Genomic DNA, 24,688 nt, shown 5'->3' on the forward strand with positions numbered 1-24,688 from the left:
AGGGTTTTAGTTTTAACATCTGAAACCCTACCTCTTCAAAAGTGTATTAAATAATCCCACAGCACCCCCCCCCCCACACACACATTTTTTACAATTTTATATACAAAATAATTGCCTTTTGTGAACTAACATTTGCTCTTGACTTTTTCCCCCCTACTAGCACTGACTTTGCTGATAGCTACTTTATTGAGGAAAAATGTACTTATTATAACTGAGCTATGTGGTTGTCCCACCTAGCTGTTTTAAGATGAATGCACTAATTGTAGGTCGAGCTTCTGCTAAATGACTCAAATGTAAAATGTAGTTTTGAATGCTTTTTTATAAACATCATTGCAAATTAGTTGGTTTTGTCAGCGGCGGTGGCGGGGAGGTGGAGGGCGACTCTTGATGTTCTGGCACTTGGGGATATGTCGCTCTGCTGGCCCAGGGGCAAATCGGCGGGCACAGTGAGGGCAGGTCACATAATCATCATTGTCTTGGATAGGTGGTTGGGGATGCAAAGCACCTGTTGCTGGAACATGGGCTTGGCGCAGATTACGAATGAATGCCTCGTGTTTCTGCCTCCAGTTGCTCTTCTTTAGCTGTAAATCAAGCCAAAATCATATTAACCATGGTTCAGAAATGGCATGAGAAATTAGAAAAATACCATTATTTCCTCAAATTAAAGAAATTGGGGAAAATCTCTTACCTCAGGAGACTTGGTTCTTGAGTTGGTTTTCATGAACTCTTCCAGGTCAGTTCCCTTGGCCCTGTACTTGGAGGAGTCAAAGACTTTGCGGCTGGAGCGCTGCATCCTCTCACAGACCTGAAGGTGCTTCGCGAGTCTCTCTGCAGCAAATTTTCTGTGGCAAATCCTGCAAGGGATGAGCTGGAGGCAAGCATTGTCAGCACTCTCCACTGGGCTGAGTTCCACTTGCAGTAGCCGACTAGACTGGCGGTGAACCGAGGGTGATGTGTGGGAAGCTTCTCGAGATATTTTTCTACAATTGATGCTACTGCGGCTCCCTGGCACTGATCTTTGTGCAGTTTTAAGCTGTCCCTCCTGATCCAGCCCTCTATGAAATATGTCACGCTCCTTCCTCTTATCATCAGCTGAAACATACCTCTCTCTAGAAGACCTTTCCCACTTATACTCCCTCTCCCAGTCTCTTTTCTTCTCAACCTTCTCCCCATTTCGTTCTCTCTCTTTCACTTTCTCCCTCTCCCACCTATTCCTCTCAAATATTTTCTCCCTCTCCCAATTTGTATCCTTTTCATTCTCCCTTTCTCTAGCCCTCCTGCTCCACTCTCCATTTTTCTCCCTCTGTTGCTCTAGGTCCTTCTCAGCCCTCCTGTCTCTACTCCACTCTGGCTTGTTCACAATTTCCCTTTCCATTCTTTCCAACATCTCCCACTCTTCTGCAAGTGCCCTCTTCTTCTCTCTTCTCTCCCTATTTAACTCTTCTTTTTTCTCTCTCTGCCACTCAATATCCTCCTGGCTTTTATCCCTCATCATCAACCTCTCCCTCCTTTCCATCTCGTGAACTCTCTCCTTTTCCCTTCTCTGCTCAGCCAAGGACACCTTGCTCTCGATCCACTCCTTTTCTCTTTCCACTGGTCTCCTAATATGCCTCTCTGCCCTCTTTGTGTTATCACCTGAGACAGTTCTCTCCCTCTGCTGCATTTCTCTCACTTTTTCCTGAGTTTTCAACAGCTTCTCCTGAAGTATTAGTTTATCCATTTCAATTTTCCTTGCCATCCTCCGCTCATAATCCAGCCTCTGCTGCTCTCCCTTTGATCGTTTGTACCCAGCAACCCTTCTGCTGTTTGTGTTCTCTTCCAATGATGGTGAAGGATCCTCAGCCGGCCTTCTATGGCTTATTATGACACTTCTATCATACTCTGAATGATCATGTGGTGGTGAGGGGAAATACGGAGGGAGTCTTTGAAACTCATTAGGTTTACAAGCTACCTCGTCATTACTCAACCTATCTATGATTAGAGTTCTTTTATGGTAAACAGGCTTCAGTGAAAATGCCTTGTCCACTCCATCTGCTTTCCCCTCGGACACAATATCACCTGGTTCTTCAGGGTAAACATACTTTGTCCTTGCTGAGTTATGTGTTCTGCTTTGGGAGGAATGTTTGGATTGATGAAATGTCTCCTGGGAATACTGTTGCTGCCATTCATTCATGGCAGTCCTTTCCCTTGGTCTATGATCCTCAAAAGGTTGCTCTCGAAGGCTGGTCGGATGTTTCAAAGGGTGATGCAAAGTTCTTGAGCGGTCCTTCACAGGTGGGAGTTTTTCCAATATCACTTCTTTATCCAATAAAAGAAAAGGGTCAGGGTGAGGATGCTGAGCCATTTGCAACCGATGCATAATTATACCCCCAAAGAAATAGCTGATTATGGGTTGATTTTACTTGTTGACGATGAGGCCTAGCTAGCTAACTATATGACTTAGCTAGCAAAACGTTACATGAATTGACTCACCAGCTGCTCTCCTTCTTGAATTGGCAGATTTCTCTTTGTGATTCTCTTTCAGCATTTCACTACAGTTTAGCAATGGCTACTCCAAGACATGACTAATTATCTTCTTTAAAATTAGGTTGTGAAAATCTCCAAATTGTGGAAAATGTTGACAGAAGTAGCAACATGCACACACTTAGCACCTGTTTTGTTGGTATCAGTTGCCTAGAAACAAAGTATTTTGTTAACGTTTTCTGATTGGTGCAGTGCTGTCATCCGGAAGCATTGACCGGATGTTACGAAAAATAGCCGTCTGAATGAAAATCTCCAAACTGCCAAACCATTTTGTAGGAAGCTGAGCAAAGGTATGATTTAGTAAACTAGCTATATAAACAATGACAATATTATGCGCTTGTTCTAATTGCACTGATAAGGGGCAAATGAAGATCACAGGTGAGAAAGCTAGTTAGCTAGCGACAGTAATGAAAGTGGAGGCTAAACTAGCTTTGGGACACAATACAGGGAGTCTACACAGACTGTGTGTCCCAAATCTATGGCTACGCATGCTGTTTTGGTGAAGCTGTAAGTGACGTAGTTACATCTGCAACTAGCTAACTACAATAAATAGGTAGTCTCTAGGCAGACCGCAATGTTCCCTAGGTCTGGGATGTCTGAGACTAATAAATGGGTATAACAAAGTAAAACAGCTAGATTGGCCAAACTATCTAGGTAGCTACTCGCATTTGTGTTGAATTGAACCCTTCAAAAATATTGATATATATTTTTTTGCTTTTCATTAAGACAGCTGGGATGTCTACTGAAGAGATGATTTCAGTAGATTATGAAATATTTGGGAGAGTTCAAGGTGTATTTTTTCGAAAATACACTCAGGTAAGAATACAATACAACAGTAGGACATAAGCCATTATTATTATTATTTGCCATTTGAAAGTCATGTTTCATACCTATGCTTAGTAACACATGGTCAATTAGCAGGCTGACTGTCAGTCAGTAGATTGGACATACGCATACTTTCATAGCTACTCATTTATGTTTTCAGCTGTATGATGTGCTTAATTTAATTTCTTTGTCACTCAGTCATGCTAGCAGGAGTAAGCAGCCCTGGCCTGGAGGTCCTGGCCGAGACACATCAGGGGTTGTAGTGCTGAGCTGGAATAAAAAATATGTATACCTTGTGGCTCTTCAAGGAAGTACTCCTGAGTAATGATAACCTCTCCTTCTGGTGGTGTTTTTCAGGCAGAGGGGAAAAGGCTAGGTTTGGTCGGCTGGGTGCAGAACACAGAGGCAGGAACTGTGCAGGGGCAGCTTCAAGGTCCAAGCAACAAGGTGAGACAGATGCAGGATTGGCTGAAGTCCACTGGGAGCCCCAAGTCACAAATCATCAAAGCAGAGTTCAAGAATGAGAAGAACGTCAAGAGTTTGGATCACTCAACGTTCAAAATAGTTCGCCCTTGAATTTATTTCATACAGTATTCCATTCCAAGCTAACGTGTGAGATATACTTGTTATTTAAAATGAGGATGGTTTTGTTAGAGTTCCTGAAATGGAAAGCTTTAGAAATGTACTGTAAATAATTTAAACTTATTTCAATGTATGTTAGGCATTAACTCTGAATTGTGTGTTAATATGTAATATTTAAAATACAACTAAAATAAAATATTTAACACAATTTAATTGTATATTTCTTGCTTGATGATTTAAGGCGTGTTTGATCTTGCTTCACACACTAAAATATTCAGTCCTCTAGGAACATGGTCTTTCATGCCTTCAGGGGGCAGTGTTTTATCCTTAAACAGGGTAAGAAACCGGTGTGGCGCAAGCTACCATAGAATTCACAATGTAAACAGTCGCTGCTGGAATGAACATGTTTAGTAAAAGTCGAGGATTTCGAGGCTTCCAAACGACTTAAATTCCAGACAGAGACTGCAGACGTTGGTCGTATGTATCAATTTAAAACACCCACCCGCCGCCCGTACCTGTAACGTTAGCTAAATTGTCGGTTGGAAAGCACTAGTTTGAATCTTGGCTAGCTAACGTTAATAGGATAGCTAGCTAATGTTATACATCAGTGGCTCCTTGTTGTCCTTAGAAATTAACCAAGGTCTAACGTTATAAATATGATTAAGTGTTTGTCAAAAGAAGTTCAGGGTAAGCTTCGGTCTGGAATAGCAATATTTTCATTACAGCAGTGTGTTGAAGAGCTTATTCTGAACAGTATTGATGCTAGTGCAACATGCGTGGGTGTGAGGGTGGACATCGAAGCCTTCAAAGTGCAGGTTATAGACAATGGCTCAGGGATGGACATAGAGGATATGGAGTCTGTCGGAAACCGATACTTCACAAGCAAATGCAGTTCTTTAGAGGACCTAGATAATCTCAAATTCTATGGATTCAGAGGAGAAGCTGTTGCCAGTATTGCTAATCTCGCCATGCTGGTGGAGATATCATCCAGGACCAAAATGTCTGTGAAGACTCATGTGAAAGTCTTCAAGGATGGTAAAGGCTTGGACGTGTTTGAGGCTGAGACTACCCGCCCATCTGCAGGGACGACTGTTGTTATTTGTAACTTCTTCCACAACATGCCAGTGAGGAGAAACAGGATGGATAGCGTGCTGGAGTTTGAACGGATCAGGCAGAGAGTGGAGGCCATTTCTCTCATTCACCCCTCTGTCTCTTTCACACTGAAGAATGACTGCACAGGGACCATGGTGGTGCAGCTCTCCAAAGCCCGAAACACTTACTACAGGTTTGTTCAGATCCATGGTTTAGGTAGGGCCCAAAAGCTTGGGGAAATCAACCACTCCCATGCACAGTTTGAACTAAGCGGTTATGTAGGACGGGAAGGCCACTACAACAACACCTTACAGTTCCTCTATGTGAATGACAGGCTACTTCTCAAAACCCGCATCCACAAGCTGCTGAACCTTCTCCTACGCAAAGTAGGCAGTTCAAGTCGGCAGAATGACAGCCCAGGTACACCTCCTGCCACTAGGAGCCCAAAGCAGAGAAGAGGAGCCGAGCTACATGCAATGTATGTCATCAATATCATGTGCCACTACTCTGAGTATGACATATGCCTTGAGCCCGCCAAGACCCTGATTGAATTCAAAGACTGGGAAAGTATTCTGTTCTGCATAGAAGAGGCGGTGAAAGCATTCCTGACAAGAGAGAACTTGGTGAGTGAAATCTCCCCAGAGGATATCCAGGACTACATTTGTAAGAATGTGTTTAGTGGCCAAACAGCTAGCACAGACGGAGTTAAGGACTCCATTGGCAAAGGTGTCCAAACACACACGGAGGGTGTTACCCTGGAATGTAATGTTGGAAATACCCTTGCATCTGAACTTGTTCATCGACGGCAGATAGAAGACTCTGACAAGATGAAAAGTGTTTATCAGACATGTGATGGATTTGAATCAGAGCAGGGTGACAGAGTAGGAAAACTAAGGGACAAGGAGGTCCTTACGGGTTTTGAACAGGAACAAGAGTATAATACCACAAACCCACAATGTCGACCAAGCTCAGTAGATACAGACCAAGATCTACAGTATGATTCAATTACAGATTCATCAGTTACGGACTCAGAGTCTTACAAGGAAGTTACGAAAGAGAATGAAAGCAATGCACATCTGAAATCTGCTATTTCTTGTCCTGAATCATCTCAGCATAGTCTTATCTTTAAGACAAAGGAAGAAAATCTGAAAATGAGTATAGAAGAAGGAACAGAGATGAAGGATAATGCAAGAGAGCATGTATACCTCTCAAGATGCACTGTGAGAGCACCATGTACTCTCACTCAGGGAATCCAGTCAGAGATGGGCTCTATCAAACAGACACTACCTCAACCACAGGACATAGAACTGAATCCAGGTGGACACAGAAAAATCTTTCTATCACATCCATACATTCATAGCAGTTTACCCTCTCACAAATGTCTCTCCCACCAGAGTAGAAAAGGGCTAGCGTTAGAATCTAGAGAGAAACTTGCAACAAAACGAAAATGGCCTATGGTGGAGGACCCAGGCCATCTTCACGTTTACAACAGAGAAAGTAAGGACCTTTCCACTGGCATCTCTTCAAAGATTTCTACGTTCATGTCATGTCAAAAGCTGGCTTTATATAAAGAGGTTGGATCTCTGGACAGGTTCAGAAGAATATACGGGAAGCTTACCGAATCCAATCCAGTTCCTGTCGACGTTAATAGCAATTATTTAGCAATTGATGCCACAGCTTCCCAGACCGAACACTTGGTTATGAATGCCAAGGCTGTTTTGCCCTATCTTGAAGCGGATCAAGAAAGGGATGTTACAGAGTCACGTCTGGATCTGATGAAAGACCACAAAAGCCCATTAACATTCTCCATGTTCACCAAACTCAAATCTCTCTCAGATCGGAGCAGTGAAATATCTTTGGCTACCAAACTCTCTCATTTAAAACACCAAAGGACAGAGGTTGCAACCAGTGCATTTGTACATCCTCCAGAGACCACTTCAAATGAGGATATATGTCCCCAGGACACTGTAGAAAACAATGCTATTCTAGACATCAATAATGGAGAACAACACAATAACACTGGCCGGAATCGTGACTTCATCCCGGGCTGCAGTACAAATCCTCTGCCAGATGAAAAGGAAGCGAACAATGTCACAGCATCATGTGATTGGCTGCATCACTATGACGACGCTGTGGGGAAGCTGGTTTACATCAACAAAGTGACAGGACTCAGTAAATATGAAGCACCCTCTGCTGAAGAGACACAAGTGTCTTGCACGTCAGATGTCACCAACATGGCAATCAGTGTCATTTCCAAAAAAGGTAAGAACTTTTATCATGTGTTTATCATATCTGCCTACTTTTAAAGTTTAGACCATTATATTGTTTGGATCAAGTTTGACAGTAGAAAGCTATGTATGAAAAGTATATTTAAGGATGTATGTTTGACTATGAGTGCTTGTGTTAGTGTTTACTACCTGGCTTTCCTTCCTTCCCCTGCAGGGATTGAGTACAGGTGTTACCCATTTCAAATGGATCTAGTCTTGCCCTTCCTTCCCAAATCCAAATCAGGGAGAGTTCTTAGTTCAGGGCCTGACAATAGAGGTACAATGGAGGTTTCTGGCAAAAATGTAGATCAGAATGCTGCATTAGACTAATGTGTGTGTATTATTAACATATTTTTTATATTCTTGTGTAATCTTATTCTTTTTATTTAAGATGACATTCAGGACTCTAATTCGCTGTCCTCCCTGTACTCTGAGTGGACTAACCCTGTGTTTGCACGACCTCCTATGGTAAGCCAAATTCTCTCGTTTCACTCCAGAATGTACAAATAAACTACCTGCCTCAGTCCAGAAATGAAATACAATTACATTATTTAGGAACATTATTTTCACATGTAGAAATTGTGGGTTGTCTTGACTTCCCTTTAAAGAACATTATTGCTTATTTCAACAACCCATGACTTGCCAGGTTGGTGTGGACATATCAAGTGTGCAAGCTGAAGGACTGGCTGTGAAGATCCATAACATCCTCTTTCCATACCGCTTCTCCAAGGACATGATTCACTCAATGAAGGCAAATATCTCATTACCCTTTGATTCATATGATAGTGTGTTGATACAGTGGCTTTATTTCCCACCATGAAGTGATTTCTAACACTAGCTAAATATTTCTCTTACCTTCTAGGTTATTCATCAAGTGGATAAGAAGTTTCTTGCATGTCTTATCAACACACAAGACCAAGAGCCTGCGGCCTGCAGCGAAACTGATGGTACAGAGAGAGAGTGTCAGTTTAAACAGTTTTCCAGTTTTAAGTCATGCATTTTTCTTTCTAAGTGATCACACCTTTTGAATTTCAGGGAACCTTTTAGTGTTAGTGGATCAACACGCTGCGCATGAGAGAGTTCGTCTTGAGAATCTAGTTGCAGGTAAGACCACCCCACCCTGAAGTGGATGCTATGCAGTTACAAAGACAATGCTCAAATACTCTGTAACAACATGTTAATGTAGTAATGTAGTAATTACAGCATTACCAAGTAGGAATACGAGCAATTGGTGTAAAGTGTAACCACCCATTCTGTTATGTATGCAATGATGCAGATTCGTACGAGGATGATCCAGAGACACCGGGAGAGAGACGGCTATGCTCATCCATTGTAGCCCCACCACTGGAGGTCAGCGTGACAGAGGAGGAGCTGAGGCTGCTCAGGTCAGCGCTTAGCTGCCTCTAAGACAAGCGGTCAGAGGAACTGTGTTGACCATCCAAACGAGATGTAGTGAATGTGCGGTTGGTTTTCCCAGCTGTTAAGTGGAGACAATTGTCTCAACCACTTAATTAGGAGTGAGGGTTTATAGTGGTGGTGGCACAGCTTTTGCTCTGATGATATGGATTAGGGGGTGTTCCTTTCGACAGGTCCTGCCGGCCATCCTTGAGGGGCCTGGGTCTGGAGATACAGTTCTCGCAGATAGGAGATCCCCAGGTCCTGGTGGGGAAGGTGCCAATGTGTTTCACAGAGAAGGAGAGCAATGAACTCCGCCGGGGGAGACGTTCTATCATCAAGCCCATAGTGGAGGTGAGAATTATACCACCTCAGCAAACTGATTATACCCTGTAATATTTCCTTATTGATTCAATTATCACCTCATTCCTATTCATTTCCACCTCATGCAACTGCCCTCCAGGAGTACCTTCAAGAGCAGATTGAGGTGAGGATGAGTGCTGTCTGTGTACTATTCCAAAATCTTTAGTTAAAAGGAGAATAGTTTTCCATGCTGTCTTGTTTGAAAGAACAATCAATAGGATGAATATTGTCAAATAATTTGTGTGTGAGTTAATTTCTATTGATCTGTTTTGTGTGTTATTCCTTTCATCTCAGTTACTGCGTTCAACTGGCAGAGTGCGAGGGACATTGCCTCTTACGGTACTTAAAGTCCTCGCCTCCCTTGCATGTCATGGTGAGTGTTATTTTCTAATTCAGTGGTCATACTGTACTTTGTATAGGTTTCTCATTAATGTCATGGCCCAAACAGGTGCAATCAAATTCAATGACCGCCTCAGTAAGGAGGAGTGTTGCAGCCTGGTAGGCGCTCTATCTTCATGCCAGCTGCCCTTCCAGTGTGCCCATGGCCGCCCATCCATCGCCCCGCTGGTAGACGTCCTTCACTTGAATGACCAAGAGGTACCACTATAGACATGCATGGATCAGCTTAAAAGGAAAGCTCCACCCAAAAAAATGTGGGTATTTGTTGATATATTTCCAAAATGTTTTGCATGTCAGCAAACAAGTTTAAGACGACTTTCAAAATTGGTGGTATGCTGTATTTTGAAAGTTAATCTTCAACTTGGTTGCTGACATGCAAAACATTTCAGGACTATAATCAATGGAGTAATGAAACATACCAAAATAGTTTTTGGGTGGAATTTTACTTGAACTGTTTAATTTGTAATTAGGGTCCCCATTAGCTAACCTTCTTGAGGTCCAACACATTACAAATCAATACTTCAAACATGTCACTACAGATATTAACAAAATACAAATTAGTCTTGCTCCACAATCAGAATTTGCTTTATGCCAAGCTTAATTTGCTAAACAATATTCTTGTTTTTCACAGGAACCACCTAGACCAAACCTCAGAAAACTGAGAAGAATGTACAAAGCCTGGGAACTTTATGGAAATAGATAAGTGTGCCAACATTGTCAAATGATAAAAGATTAATTTAAAAACAGGATTTCCCTCATTCAATGAGACATTTATTGTAATTACTGGTCTTTTAATGCCGTATAGTCTTTATAGCTATATGAAAGACACCCAGAGTGAAAGCCTTCTTAATCAAAAACACAACCATGTACCTGACATACTGGGGACACTTTATTTTTGCATAACAATAGCTGAGTGTGTGATGGGAGGCTTTGTGCACTCACTAAAAATGTGTGTTTATTTTCATGCAATATTGCATGAATAAATCTCAAACCAATGTATCCATGTATTTCTAATCAAAACAGTGCCTGAGATGAGGCTAGTAAAAAACTGAAGTTGACAGAAGACTGAAATAAATTACAATTGTATAGGGGGGCTACTACCCAACCTTTTCTCTCACAAATTGCACACCATTTCCCCAAACGTCCTCAACATGGTCCCCGCTTCGTAGATGGCTTTACTCAATCAGTTTCTTCGCCTTGAAGAAACGCCGTAGGTAGAAGATCTGCCATGTTGCCAGCCCAATTAGACAGCACATGGAGAAGATACTGAAGTACAAGACACGTATGTTGGTGGATTCTGCAATGTGAGGAAAAATCTATTTAACCAAGTAACGTGTCTGTTTAAATAAACTAAGGTTTTACTATTTTCACAAGACCAGGAAAAAAAGATTGAGAAACATGACACTGAACATTTTCTGGTTGAGTGAAAGCATGGACCGCAAATGTTGCTTTGCACCCGTTTGTTTTTTTCCATATAGCACTTACCATTTGTGTCCCTCATTTCCTCTTCACGCTTCTTCATGTAGGCAAAGTCATTCACAATGGACTCCGACAAGTCTTCGAGGCGTCTTAGTTCAACTTCTAGGGGCTTTAGCTTCTCAACTTTTGCAATCTGAAAAGAGCAGAAGAATTAGTTGAACATGAGTATTCTCTTCCACCGAAACATTGCACCATACAGAATAAAGCCCCGATTGACCACTGGATGTCCTTAGTCACATTTAATAGTGTAGGAAATGGTGTGAAAATGTTAGTGTATGACACTTGTATTGCGGAGTGGATAAAGAGCTGTGGGAACACGCTTTCAGAAATGTAGTTGAGAGAAAGTTAGTCTTAGGGCGTCTTCACACTCGGTCCCCTTTCAGACAATTTTTTGTTAAGGTAGTGCAGTTCTTAATTTTTGTGCAGTGTGAACACTCCAAATGAACTCAGAACCCTCAAGAGCCCCTGAACTGAGACCATCGAGAGGTGGTCGGTCTGGTTTGGTTCGCTTTAAGGCAATGTGAACAGAAGGCTCCCCAGGGTCGCTTGTCATTATTTCCAGACCATACACTAGACTACTGCAAAACTGTTTCCCCTGCCATAACCCCTCACATTGGTGCCACAAAAGAGATGTTCAGATTCGTGGAGGGAAAAAAAACATGCTGTTTTTGGATATTGATTAGCAGGGTAGCCTCGTGGTTAGAGCGTTGGACTAGTAACCGAAAGGTTTCAAGTTCGAATCCCTGAGCTGACAAGGTACAAATGTCGTTCTGCCCCTGAACAGGCAGTTAACCCACTGTTCCTAGGCCGTCATTGAAAATAAGAATTTGTTCTTAACTGACTTGCCTAGTTAAATAAAGGTACAATTTTAAAAAATGGTCAAGGATGCACAGACATTACAAAATGTGTATAGAGTTTTGTACGGACACAATATTCAGATTATTTGTTTGCAATACAAGATCTATAGGCTAAGAGATTCATGAATTGTTTATTTGAAAGTGTGGCTTGAATAATGTAAGAAGACAACATATTAAGTGAATCAATGCAAGCTCATTGGTGTACAATTTGCAGTTCTATTTATTCTGTTACCAATAATACTTACATGTTAAATTACAATTATAATCAGAAGTTAATATTAACTAAATACAATCTATTAGCGTCAAATGTGAGTAGGTACAGTACCAATCAGAAGTTGACACCTACTCATTCCAGGGTTTTTATTTGTACTATTCTACATTCTAGAATAGTGAAGCCATCAAAATGTTATGTTATGATAAAATATGGAATTGTGTAGTAATCAAAATATATTTTGAGATTCTTCCAAGTAGTCACCATTTGCACACTCTCAACCGGCTTCATAAGGAATGCTTTTCCAACAGTCTTGAATGAGTTCCCATACACACTGAGCACTTGTTGGCTGATTTTCCTTCACTCTACAGTCCAACTCTTCCCAAACCATCTCAATTGGGTTGGTGTCAGGTGATTGTGGAGGCCAGGTCATCTGATGCAGCACTCCATCACTCTCCTTCTTGGTCAAATAGCAATTACACAGCCTGGAGGTGTGTTTTGGGTCATTGTCCGGTTGACAAACAAATTATAGTACCACTAAGCGCAAACCAGATGGGATGGCATATCGTTGCAGAATGCTGTGGTAGCCATGCTGGTTAAGTGTGCCTTGAATTATAAATAAATCACCGGCAAAGCACCATCACCCCACCTCCATGCTTCACGTTGGGAACCACATGTGGAGATCATCCGTTCACTTACTGAGTCTCACAAAGACACAATTTGGACAGATTTCCACCGGTCTAATGTCCATTGCTCATGTTTCTTGGCCCAAGCAAGTCTCTTCTTATTGGTGTCTTTTAGTAGCGATTTCTTTGCAGCAATTTGACCATGAAGGCCTAATGCACGCAGTCACCTCTGAACAGTTGTCTGTTACATGAACTCTGAAGTTTTTATTTGGGCTGCAATTTCTGGAGGCTAGTAACTCTAATGAACTTATCTTCTGCAGCAGAGGTAACTCTGGGTCTTCCTTTCCTGTGGCGGCCCTCATGAGACAGTTTCATCATAGCACTTCATGGTTTTGCAACTGCACTTTTTCATAATTGACTGACCATATCTTAAAGTAATGATGGACTGTCATTTCTCTTTGTTGGTTGAGCTGCTCTTGCCATAATATGGACTTGGTATTTCAAACGCATTAAGGTAAGAAATTACACAAATTCACTTATGAAAAAGCACAGCTGATAATTGAAATGCATTCCAGGTGACTAACTCATGAAGCTGGTTGAGAGAATGCCAAGAGTGTGCAAAGCTTTCAAGGCAAAGAGTGGCTACTTTGTAGACTAAATATATTTGGATTTGTTTAACACTTTGGTTATCGTACGATTTCTTTTGTTATTTCATAGTTTTGATGGCTTCACTATTATTATAGAATGTAGAAAATAGTAAAAAATACAAATCCTGGAATGAGTAGGTGTCCAAACTTGAGACTGGTACTGTACATCGTTCTGATGGAATGGCTTATAGTGCAGTTTCGGTTTTTACAGAGTGCATTTGAGTTAATGTTCAAAGGTCTTGGTTCATTAACACAGCAAAGAGAACTCGGACCACAAAATAGAATAGGTGAAGTAAACTAGCAAAAGAGTCGAGTCCTCACTCAAAGGCAAGGGCAGTGTGAATACAAAGAACTGAGTTCTTTGGCTTTTTATTTTTTTTTTTTTTAAACTCCAGTGTTCACTTTAGAGGACTGTGAAAGGAACCTTAACCATCATTGACATTATACATATATATTTTTTCATGTTGACTCATGGTCACACCAAATCTGATCCAGATGGACCTGGAGAAAGGCTGATGGGCAGTTGGTACTTACCTCTTCATAATTCTTTGCCTCCACACCATGCTTCATGTCTAAATTGACCAGCTGGTCTGTGACCCTCCCAGTACCTAGACCCCAAAATGAAAAGACTTATTGTACAGGGGCCAAACATTCCAGGAAATGACTATTCCCTGCTTCTAAATCCTGCCCAGTCTACTTTGGCTTAATCATATATTCTCTTAACCCTTGAAGCAAGGCTTGACATGAACTTTTTTAGCCACTTGTCTCCAGCCAAATAAAATAAAAATAAAAAAAGACTACACATTTGGCTCGCATGCTACGGGATGGATGCGAGGAATCGTGACATTGACAAAAGATACTTAGGATATTCAAAAATATTTGTCTCCACTATTTCACGCTGTGACACGAAAGATGTGTAGTGGCCTAGGCCTATCTGTGTGTGTCTAAGCGTGCAGCTGGAGCGAGTGACAGACAATGAGCAGAGCTGGCTGTGCGTCTTGTGATTGGTTGTAAATCATGGGCTGCAGAGCAACTCTGCTGTCCTCAGCAGGGGCATAGGCCTACGTGGGCTCAATCAGATTGAGCACCTGTTCCAAACTGGACATTGTCTTTTTACCTAAGCACAGTAGCCTACTTGAAAGAGCGCACCGGAAGAGAGTACAGTCACCTCAAATGGTTGACTGCTGGAGTCCCTGCACCTCCTATACAATATTAGCTCAAAAAAATATATAGGAGTTCTTGCACCTAAATATAAAATGATACCGGGACCCAAAATGAGTACTGGTACCTATTTCAGTCAAGCACTGGCCTGAACATGCATACACCATCAGATGGAATTCATAGCAAGCAGTAGGGAGGGTTTGGGAAAACTAAAGGGATATTGATATTAATAATACATTATTTGGCAGATGCCTTTCAGAACACTCAAGGATGTTATACATAAAATCAATTGTATTTAGGCCAATATAATGCTTGATTATTTACTGGGGGAAAACCTAATGAAATGTTAATTATATTCAATTCAGTTCATCAATTTCTAAACAATGGGCAGGTTCTGGCTCATCACGTCGCACTGATACCGTGTGTAGGCTACCTATGGTTAGCTAGTTAAGACAAGTAAAATGGCCAAACTAAGCTCACAGTAAAAAAAATGGAAGAGACCATGTATAGAAGAGGATGTTGGAGCATTTGCCAAGTTATTTGATATCAGTGATTTCCCCATGAAGGGCCTCCAGTCCCCCCTACTGACTGCATTGATCTAATCGAGGGACTTAGTACATTCAGTACAATGATCAGCACTACAAAGCTGTTATTCAACACTTTGACTCGCACTCCACCTCCCTCCGCTGACACATCACCATCAGTCCAGTGAAATAAATGTGTTATTTAAATTTCTGTTCCGATGTGCCTCGCAAGTAATAGGCTACAACCACTGACCTCTGACCAGTTATATAGCCTAGCTTGAGACTGTAGTTTTTAAATATAAAGGGACCCCCGCAGTTTGGGAACCTAGACTATTGATCATACAATACATTGTAGGTGCACTTTATCTCCCGCGCCCAGCAGATAATTGCATTGACTAAGAAAAGATTGGTGACCACTATTCTAGTCTATACAGGCTATCTATGCCTATTGTGATTATTACTGTTATAACAGGGCTTTTTGTTCTATTCTCCTAATTATAAGCCTACAGTTTGTAGGTCTGTGAGTCACATGTTAAATGAATTTACATAGGCCTTCATGTAAATAAGGTATCTTATTTTCAATAAATGTTTAAATGTAAATCTGTTTTCACATTGTCATTATTGGGTATTGTGTGTAGATCGAGGGAAAAATAAATGTAATCCATTTTAAAATAAGGCTAACATGAGATGGTTTGTTTGCGATCAATTCCGGAAAGGTATTAGGTAAGCTTTCATGATGAGTGCCAACATTGTGTACCAGAATTGTTTGGGCTGTGGCCCTGCCATCAGGTTTGCCTACACCACTGGTCCATTATAAACTGATTTGCATTTTTTTGCCTCATCCTTCCTCATCCTTCTTATTAAGCCTCGGCTACTACAGTTGAAGTCAGATAGTTAACATACACTTAGGTTGGAGTCAAACTGTTTTTTCAACCACTCCACAAATTTCTTGTTAACAAACTATAGTTTTGGCAAGTCGGTTAGGACATCTACTTTGCATGACAAGTCAATTTTTCCAACAATTGTTTACAGATTATTTAACTTATAATTCATTGTATCACAATTCCAGTGGGTCAGAAGTTTACATACACTAAGTTGACTGTGCCTTTAAACAGCTTGAAAAATTCCAGAAAATTGTGTCATGGCTTTAGAAGCTTCTAATAGGCTAATTGACATAATTTGAGTCAATTGGAGGTGTACCTGTGGATATATTTCAAGGCCTACCTTCAAAATCAGTGCCTCTTTGCTTGACATTATGGGAAAATCAAAAGAAATCAGCCAAGACCTCAGAAAAAAAATTGAAGACCTCCACAAGTCTGGTTCATCCTTGGGAGCAATTTCCAAACGCCTGAAGGTACCACGTTCATCAGTACAAACAATAGTACGTCAGTATAAACACCATGGGACCACGCAGCCGTCATACCGCTCAGGATGGAGACGCGTTCTGTCTCCTAGAGATGAATGTACTTTGGTGTGAAAAGTGCAAATCAATCCCAGAACAGCAAAGGACCCTGTGAAGATGCTGGAGGAAACCGGTACAAAAGTATCTATATCCACAGTAAAACAAGTCCTATGTCAACATAACCTGAAAGGCCGCTTAGCAAGGAAGAAGCCACTGCTCCAAAACCGCTATGAAAAAGCCAGACTACGGTTTGCAACTGCACATGGGGACAACGATCGTACTTTTTGGAGAACTGTCCTCTGGTCTGATGAAACAAAAATAAAACAGTTTGGTCATAATGACCATCGTTATGATGAGGGAAAAGGGGGATGCTTGCAAGCCGAAGAACACCATCCCAACCATGAAGCATGGTGGTGGCAGCATGTTGTGGTGGAGCTTTGCTGCAGGAGGGACTGGCATACTTCACAAAATAGATGGCAACATGAGGAAGGAATATTATGTGGATATATTGAAGCAACATCAAGACATCAGTCAGGAAGTTAAAGCTTGGTCGCAAATGGGTCTTCCAAATGGACAATGACCCCAAGCATACTTCCAAAGTCGTAGCAAAATGGCTTAAGGACAACAAAGTCAAGGTATTGGAGTGGCCATCACAAAGCCCTGACCTCAATCCCATAGAAAATTTTTGGGCAGAACTGAAAAAGCCTGTGTGAGTAGGGGGCCTACAAACCTGACTCGGTTACACCAGCTCTGTCAGGAGGAATGGGCCAAAATTCACCCAACTTATTGTGGGAAGCTTGTGGAAGGCTACCCCAAACATTTGACCCAAGTTAAACAAATTAAAGGCAATGCTCCAAGTACTAATTGAGTGCATGTAAACTTCTGACCCACTGGGAATATGATGAAAGAAACAAAAGATAAAATAAACCATACTATTATTAACATTTCACATTAAAATAGAGGGGGTGATCCTGACTGACCTAAGACGGAATTTTTACTGGGATTAAATGTCAGGAATTGTGAAAAACTGAGTTTAAATGTAGTTGGCTAAGGTGTATGTAAACTTCAACTGTATATGCATTGTAGGTAGATTTCCATATTATTCTAGCATTGTGCAATAGGTCAAGGCCAACTACGCATAATTTCTTTCATAAACTTTCCTCAGCTCATTCTATTTTTACATCATTGTATTGTTTGTTCAATTTCACTTCTTGTGGCCTAAAATATTTCTCATTAAAAATACATCTGAATGAGAATAGCATAGATTACAACTTTCATAATTATTCCAATTTAAAAGCGGCAACTTTAGGACATTAAACACTATTGGAATAGTTTGAAAAATACACTTCATAACTTTAATTTGTCTTAATACCTATGATATTTCAGTTAGTAGGATTAAGCTTTTGGATGTTTTGGTTCGCAACGTCAAGAAGGGATTTTTATTCCCGGTCTCGCATGCATCATTCCTGTCTTACAATGCTTTGCTCAACTAAGGTTTGTTGAAATTTCTCATTAGATATGTCTATCTTGCTATTGTTTTGCAAAGAAAAAGCCATATTTCAGACTTTTTTTGGCAAGTCTGAGATATGGCTTTTTTTTTGCAACTCTGCCTCGAAGGCAGCATCCCGGAGTAGCCTCTTCACTGTTGAGGTTGAGACTGGTGTTTTGCAGGTATTATTTAATGAAGTTACCAGTTGAGGACTTGTGATGCATCCGTTTCTCAAACTAGACACTAATGTACTTGTCCTCTTGCTCAGTTGTGCACTGGGGCCTCCCACTCTTTGTATTCTGGTTAGTGCCAGTTTGTGCTGTTCTGTGAAGGGAGTAGGTCATTGCATTGTACGAGATCTTCAGTTTCTTGGCAATTTCTCAAAACAGGAATAGACTGACGAGTTTCAGAAGAAAGTGGTTTGTTTCAGGCCATTTTGAGCCTGTAATTGAACCCACAAATCCCGATGCTCCAGACACTCAACTAGTCTAAAGAAGGCCAGTTTTATTGCTTCTTTAATCAGAACAGTTTTCAGCTGTGCTAACAATTGCAAAAGGGTTTTCTAATGATCAATTACCCTTTTAAAATGAGAAACTTGGGATTAGCTAATACAATGTGCCATTGGAACACATGAGTGATGGTTGCTGATCATGGGCTTCTGTATGCCTATGTAGATATTCCATTCAAAATCAGCCGTTTCCAGCTACAATAGTCATTACAATGTGCAGTCGTGGCCATTGTTCTTCCTCTGTTGACCATGGTTACCTGCAAGGAAACACGTGCTGTCATCATTGCTTTTGAAAAAAAGTGCTTCACAGGCAACGATATTGCTGCCAGTAAGATTCCGCCGAAATCAACCATTTATCGGGTCATCAAGAACTTCAAGGAGAGCGGTTCAATTGTTGTGAAGAAGGCTTCAGGGCGCCCAAGAAAGTCCAGCAAGAGCCAGGACCATCTCCTGAAGTTGATTCAGCTGTGGAATCGGGGCACCACCAGTACAGAGCTTGCTCAGGAATGGCAGCAGGCAGGTGTGAGTGCATCTGCACGCACAGGGAGGCAAAGACTTTTGGAGGATGGCCTGGTGTCAAGAAGGGCAGCAAAGAAGCCACTTCTCTCCAGGAAAAACATCAGGGACAGACTGATAGTCTGCAAAAGGTATAGGGATTGGACTGCTGAGGACTGGGGTAAAGTCGTTTTCTCTGATGAATCCCCTTTCCGATTGTTTAGGGCATCCGGAATAAAGTTTGTCCGGAGAAGTCAAGGTTAGTGCTACCATCAGTCCTGTGTCATGCCAACAGTAAAGCATCCTGAGACCATTCATGTGTGGGGTTGCTTCTCAGCCAAGGGAGTGGGCTCACTCACAATTTTGCCTAAGAACACAGCCATGAATAAAGAATGGTACCAACATCTTCCGAGAGCAACTTCTCCCAACCATCCAGGAACAGTTTGACGAACAATGCCTTTTCCAGCATGATGGAGCACATTGCCATAAGGCAAAGGTGATAAAGTGGCTCGGGGAACAAAACATCGATATATGGGGTCCATGGTAGAGGTTGACCGATTATGATTTTTCAACGCTGATACCGATTATTGGAGGACCAAAAAAGCCGATACCGATTATTGGAGGACCAAAAAAGCCGATACCGATTAAAATCGGCCGATAAAAAAAGATTAAAAAATGGTACTAATGACAATTACAACAATACTGAATGAACACTTATTTTAACGTAATATAATACATCAATAAATATTGCAAAAACAAAGATGTTGGAGAAAGTAAAAGTGCAATATGTGTTATGTAAGAAAGCTAACGTTTAAGTTCCTTGCTCAGAACATGAGAACATATGAAAGCTGGTGGTTCCTTTTAACATGAGTCTTCAATATTCCCAGGTAAGAAGTTTTAGGTTGTAGTTATTATAGGAATTATAGGACTATTTCCCTCTATACCATTTGTATTTCATTAACCTTTGGATGTTCTTATAGGCACTTTAGCATTGCCAGTGTAACAGTATAGCTTCCGTCCCTCTCCTCGCTCCTCCCTGGGCTCGAATCAGGAAAACAATGACAACAGCCACCCTCGAAGCACAAAGGCCCTTGCAGAGCAAGGGGAACAACCACTCCAAGTCTCAGAGTGAGTGACGTTTGAAATGCTTTTACGCACCCCGCTAACTAGCCAGCCATTTCACTTCGGTTACACCAGCCTCATCTCGGGATTTGATAGGCTTGAAGTCATGAACAGGGCAATGCTTGACGCACAACAAAGAGTTGCTGGCAAAACGCACGAAAGTGCTGTTTGAATGAATGCTTACAAGCCTGTTGCTGCCGACCACTGCTCAGTCAGATACTTGTATGCTTGTTTGCTCAGTCAGATTATATGCAACGCAGGACACGCTAGATAAACTAGTAAAATCAACCATATGTCGTTAACTAGTGATTATGATTGATTGTTTTTTATAGGATAAGTTTAATGCTAGCTAGCAACTTACCTTGGCTTACTGCATTTGTGTAACAGGCAGTCTCCTCGTGGAGTGCAACGAGAGGCAGGTGGTTATAGTGTTGGACTAGTTAACTGTAAGGTTGCAAGATTGGATCCCCCGAGCTGACAAGGTGAAAATCTGTCATTCTGCCCCTGAACAAGGCATTTAACCCACCGTTCATTCTTAGGCCGTCATTGAAAATAAGAATTGGTTCTTAACGGACTTGCCTAGTTAAATAAAGATTAAATGAAGGTGTAAAGAAAAATCAAAATCGGCGTCCAAAAATACAGATTGCCATAACTTGAAATCGGCCCTAATTAATCGGTCATTCCGATTAATCGGTCGACCTCTAGTCCATGGCCAGGAAACTCCCCAGACCTTAATCCCTTTGAGAACTTGTGGTCAATCCTCAAGAGGCGGCTGGATAAACAAAAACCCACAAATTCTGACAAACTTTGCATTGATTATGCAAGAATGGGCTGCCATCAGTCAGGATGTGGCCCAGAAGTTAAGTTAATTGACAGCATGCCAGGGCGGATTGCAGAGGTCTTGAAAAAGAAGGGACAACACTGCAAATAATTACTTTTTGCATCAACTTCATGTAATTGTTAATAAAAGCCTTTGACACTTATTAAATGCTTGTAATTATATTCCATAGTAACATCTGACAAAAATATCTAGACACTGAAGCAGCAAACTTTGTGGAAATTAATATTTGTGTCATTCTCAAAACTTTTGGCCACAACTATTTCTGATCCATTTTCTTTAAAAAACAAGGACATTTCTAAGTGACCCCAAACGTTTGAACACACACACATACATACATACATACATACATACAGTATGTGGGGCAAAAAAGTATTTAGTCAGTCACCAATTTTGCAAGTTATCCCACTTAAGAGGAGAGAGGCCTGTAATTTTTTATCATTGGCACACTTCAACTATGACAGACAAAATAAGAAAAGAAAAATCCAGAAAATCACATTGTAGGATTTTTTAATGAATTTATTTGCATATTATGGTGGAAAATAAGTATTTGGTCAATAACAAAAAGTTTCTCAATACTTTGATATATACCCTTTGTTGGCAATGACAGAGTTCAAACGTTTTCTGTAAGTCTTCACATGGTTTCACACACGGTTGCTGGTATTTTGGCCCATTCCTCCATGCAGATCTCCTCTAGAGCAGTGATATTTTGGGGCTGTTGCTGGGCAATACGGACTTTCAACTCCCTCCAAAGATGTTCTATGGGGTTGAGATCTGGAGACTGGCTAGGCCACTCCAGGACCTTGAAATGCTTCTTACGAAGCCACTCCTTCGTTGCCCGGGCGGTGTGTTTGGGATCAGTCATGCTGAAAGACCCAGCCACGTTTCATCTTCAATGCCCTTGCTGATGGGAGGTTTTCACTCAAAATCTCATGATACATGGCCCCATTAATTATTTCCTTTACACGGATCAGTCGTCCTGGTCCCTTTGCAGAAAAACAGCCCCAAAGCATGATGTTTCCACCCCCATGCTTCACAGTAGGTATGGTATTCTTTGGATGCAACTCAGCATTCTTTGTCCTCCAAACACGACGAGTTGAGTTTTTACCAAAAAGTTATATTTTGGTTTCATCTGACCATATGATATTCTCCCAATCTTCTTCTGGATCATCCAAATGCTCTCTAGCAAACTTCAGACGGGCCTGGACATGTACTGGCTTAAGCAAGGGGACACGTCTGGCACTGCAGGATTTGAGTCCCTGGCGGCGTAGTGTGTTACTGATGGTAGGCTTTGTTACTTTGGTCCCAGCTTTCTGCAGGTCATTCACTAGCCCCCCCCGTGTGGTTCTGGGATTTTTGCTCACCGTTCTTGTGATCATTTTGACCCCACGGGGTGAGATCTTGCGTGGAGCCCCAGATCGAGGGAGATTATCAGTGGTCTTGTATGTCTTCCATTTCCTAATAATTGCTCCCACAGTTGAATTCTTCAAACCAAGCTGCTTACCTATTGCAGATTCAGTCTTCCCAGCCTGGTGCAGGTCTACAATTTTGTTTTTGGTGTCCTTTGACAGCTCTTTGGTCTTGGCCATAGTGGAGTTTGGAGTGTGACTGTTTGAGGTTGTGGACAGGTGTCTTTTATATTGATAACAAGTTCAAACAGGTGCCATTAATACAGGTAACGAGTGGGGGACAGAGGAGCCTCTTAAAGAAGAAGTTACTGGTCTGTGAGAGCCAGAAATCTTGCTTGTTTGTAGGTGACCAAATACTTATTTTCCACCATAATTTGCAAATTAAATTCATTAAAAATCATAGTGATTTTCTGGATTTTTTTCTCTCATTTTGTCTGTCATAGTTGAAGTGTACCTATGATGAAAATTACAGGCCTCTCATCTTTTTAAGTGGGAGAACTTGCACAATTGGTGGCTGACTAAATACTTTTTTGCCCCACTGTATATTCTGGACAAGCCTTAAGGTCGAACCCTGCTGGCTTTACACTTAAACGACCCATGCCCATGGCTATGTTTAGAATACATCTGTGACATGGTTAAACATACTCACCTAGGGGGGATTTGCTTTCGAAGCAAACCTCAAACATATCATAGTCCTCTGTTGTAAAGGCAAACTTCCCCTTTGAAGCATCCTCCTTGGAGTATAAGATGTGACCTGATGAATCTGTAATCTGAAATGGAAAATAATTCAAACACATTGTTGGTACTTTTTTGACCCAGATACACTAGACATGCATGAATCAAAATAAACTAGCTAGCTACTTGTTAATTTTTATAACATACACTACATGACCAAAAGTATGTAGACACCTGCTCGACGAACATCTCATTCCAAAATCACGGGCATTAATATGCTGCTATAATAGCCTCCCCTCTTCAGGGAAGGTTTTCCACTAGATGTTGGAACAATGCTGCGGGAACTTGCTTCCATTCATTCATAAGAGCATTACTGAGGTCGGGCACAGATGTTGGGCGATTAGGCCTGGCTCGCAGTCTGCGTTCCAATTCATCCCAAAGGTGTTTGATGGGGTTGAGGTCAGGGCTCTGTGCAGGCCAGTCAGTTCTTCCACACTGATCCCGAACCAAACCATTTCTGTGTGGACCTTGCTTTGTACACGGGGGCATTGTCATGCCGCAACAGGAAAGTGCCTTCCCCAAACTGTTGGTTGAACAGAATCATCTAGAATATAATTGTATGCTGTAGCATTAATATTTCCCTTCACTGGAATTAAGGGGCCAAGCACGAACCATGAAAAACAACCCCAGACCATTATTCCTCCTCCTCTACTAAACTTAACAGTTGGCACAATGCAGTCGGGCAGGTAGGGTTCTCCTGGCATCCACCGAACCCAGATTTGTCCATTGGACTGCCAGATGTTGAAGCTCCAGAGAACACGTTTCCACTGCTCCGTAGTCCAATGGTGGCGAGCTTTACACCACTCCAGGTTAGTCACTGAGCTCTTCAGTGAGGCCATTAGACTGCCAATGTTTGTCTATGGAGATAGCATGGCTATGTGCTCGATGTTATACACTTGTCCTCTCGTAGCTACATAATTAATACTATATTGATATTTTATTCAAGTCTTTTGCCGTACTCTGTTGAACCAAAATGACAGCATTTTATTTAGCCAGCTGTACTGTACAAGTTCGATAGTCCATACATCGTATAGGTTAGCTCGATAGCTGGCCAACTGACTAGATAGCTAAAGTTAATGCAAACAAACCTGCAGAGACATTTTTTATATTGGTATTGATAGTAGCTAAGTGATGCACATATTCGAGGCTTCCATGTCAAATAGTATCGCTAACACCAACTTGATTCCAAAGATTTGATACAGTCTATCAAGCTAGTTCAGACCTAGCTAGCTATGTTACCTTGAGATTGTTTTTCGCATTTGGTTGTTCGCTAACTTCGTATTCGCCTGTGACCAGCACGTCTTTGTGGATCTCTTCCCGCAAACATTTTCTAAGATTCACCGGTAGATAGAACGTAATCGAAAAGGTCAAATCAAAAAGAACAGGAAAGGTAAGTAATAGAAAAAGTCTAGACATGCTGTAGCTGGCTGTACGCTACAGTTAGTCGCCACCAAGATATCTCAATTATATAAATATTGATGCTGCTCAGTTCCGGGTTAAAGTCACGTGATCTCTTCGCTTCGCAGTACTTTTTGCAAGTGCAACGCCCGCGGGGTCATGATGATTTAAAAAAAAATCACCATACTGTTTCTACTTAGTTTCCATTTTATTTTCAGCGACATGTATGGCATCGTTTTCTTTTAGTAATAATAAGTACTAAATACGTAAATGAAAATATAAATCATGTTCTTCAATGGTTACTGGTCGATCGAGCCGTAATAAGGTTTTTGTTTAAAAAA

General features: G+C 41.4%; 4 protein-coding genes across 9 annotated transcripts; 2 read left to right on the forward strand and 2 right to left on the reverse strand.

Moving 5' to 3' along the window:
• Positions 1-101: 101 nt before the first annotated feature.
• On the reverse strand, positions 102-2,321 carry zc2hc1c (zinc finger, C2HC-type containing 1C). Its single transcript, XM_064953804.1, has 2 exons — positions 689-2,321; positions 102-581 (listed from the first exon to the last, which is right to left on the reverse strand). The coding sequence occupies exons 1-2, from the start codon at positions 2,171-2,173 to the stop codon at positions 351-353; spliced, it is 1,716 nt and encodes a 571-aa protein (XP_064809876.1). The 5' UTR covers positions 2,174-2,321; the 3' UTR covers positions 102-350.
• acyp1 (acylphosphatase 1, erythrocyte (common) type) lies at positions 2,318-4,132 on the forward strand. 4 transcript variants are annotated; one of them, XM_064953806.1, is made up of 3 exons: positions 2,318-2,813; positions 3,250-3,339; positions 3,706-4,132. In XM_064953806.1, the coding sequence occupies exons 2-3, from the start codon at positions 3,259-3,261 to the stop codon at positions 3,922-3,924; spliced, it is 300 nt and encodes a 99-aa protein (XP_064809878.1). In that variant the 5' UTR covers positions 2,318-2,813; positions 3,250-3,258; the 3' UTR covers positions 3,925-4,132. The 4 variants fall into 4 exon arrangements, with proteins under 4 accessions (XP_064809878.1, XP_064809880.1, XP_064809877.1 ...); XM_064953808.1 differs by having other exon boundaries at positions 3,254-3,339; XM_064953805.1 differs by having other exon boundaries at positions 2,812-2,901; positions 3,254-3,339.
• A 168-nt stretch (positions 4,133-4,300) lies between these two features.
• Positions 4,301-10,165, forward strand: mlh3 (mutL homolog 3 (E. coli)). 3 transcript variants are annotated; one of them, XM_064953810.1, is made up of 12 exons: positions 4,301-7,284; positions 7,465-7,566; positions 7,681-7,757; positions 7,936-8,040; positions 8,152-8,236; positions 8,325-8,393; positions 8,566-8,674; positions 8,879-9,038; positions 9,148-9,171; positions 9,342-9,420; positions 9,496-9,644; positions 10,078-10,165. In XM_064953810.1, exons 1-12 carry the CDS (start codon positions 4,587-4,589, stop codon positions 10,147-10,149), a joined length of 3,729 nt encoding a protein of 1,242 aa, XP_064809882.1. In that variant the 5' UTR covers positions 4,301-4,586; the 3' UTR covers positions 10,150-10,165. The 3 variants fall into 3 exon arrangements, with proteins under 3 accessions (XP_064809882.1, XP_064809883.1, XP_064809884.1); XM_064953811.1 differs by lacking the exon at positions 7,465-7,566; XM_064953812.1 differs by lacking the exon at positions 10,078-10,165 and having other exon boundaries at positions 9,342-9,386; positions 9,496-9,635.
• On the reverse strand, positions 10,016-24,445 carry LOC135525870 (transmembrane emp24 domain-containing protein 10-like). Its single transcript, XM_064953813.1, has 5 exons — positions 24,189-24,445; positions 22,864-22,984; positions 13,801-13,874; positions 10,932-11,058; positions 10,016-10,743 (listed from the first exon to the last, which is right to left on the reverse strand). Exons 1-5 carry the CDS (start codon positions 24,363-24,365, stop codon positions 10,622-10,624), a joined length of 621 nt encoding a protein of 206 aa, XP_064809885.1. The 5' UTR covers positions 24,366-24,445; the 3' UTR covers positions 10,016-10,621.
• Between the last annotated feature and the right edge of the window lie 243 nt (positions 24,446-24,688).

This window comes from Oncorhynchus masou, chromosome 32 (genome assembly GCF_036934945.1).
Source record: "Oncorhynchus masou masou isolate Uvic2021 chromosome 32, UVic_Omas_1.1, whole genome shotgun sequence".
Classification (NCBI taxonomy): domain Eukaryota; kingdom Metazoa; phylum Chordata; class Actinopteri; order Salmoniformes; family Salmonidae; genus Oncorhynchus; species Oncorhynchus masou.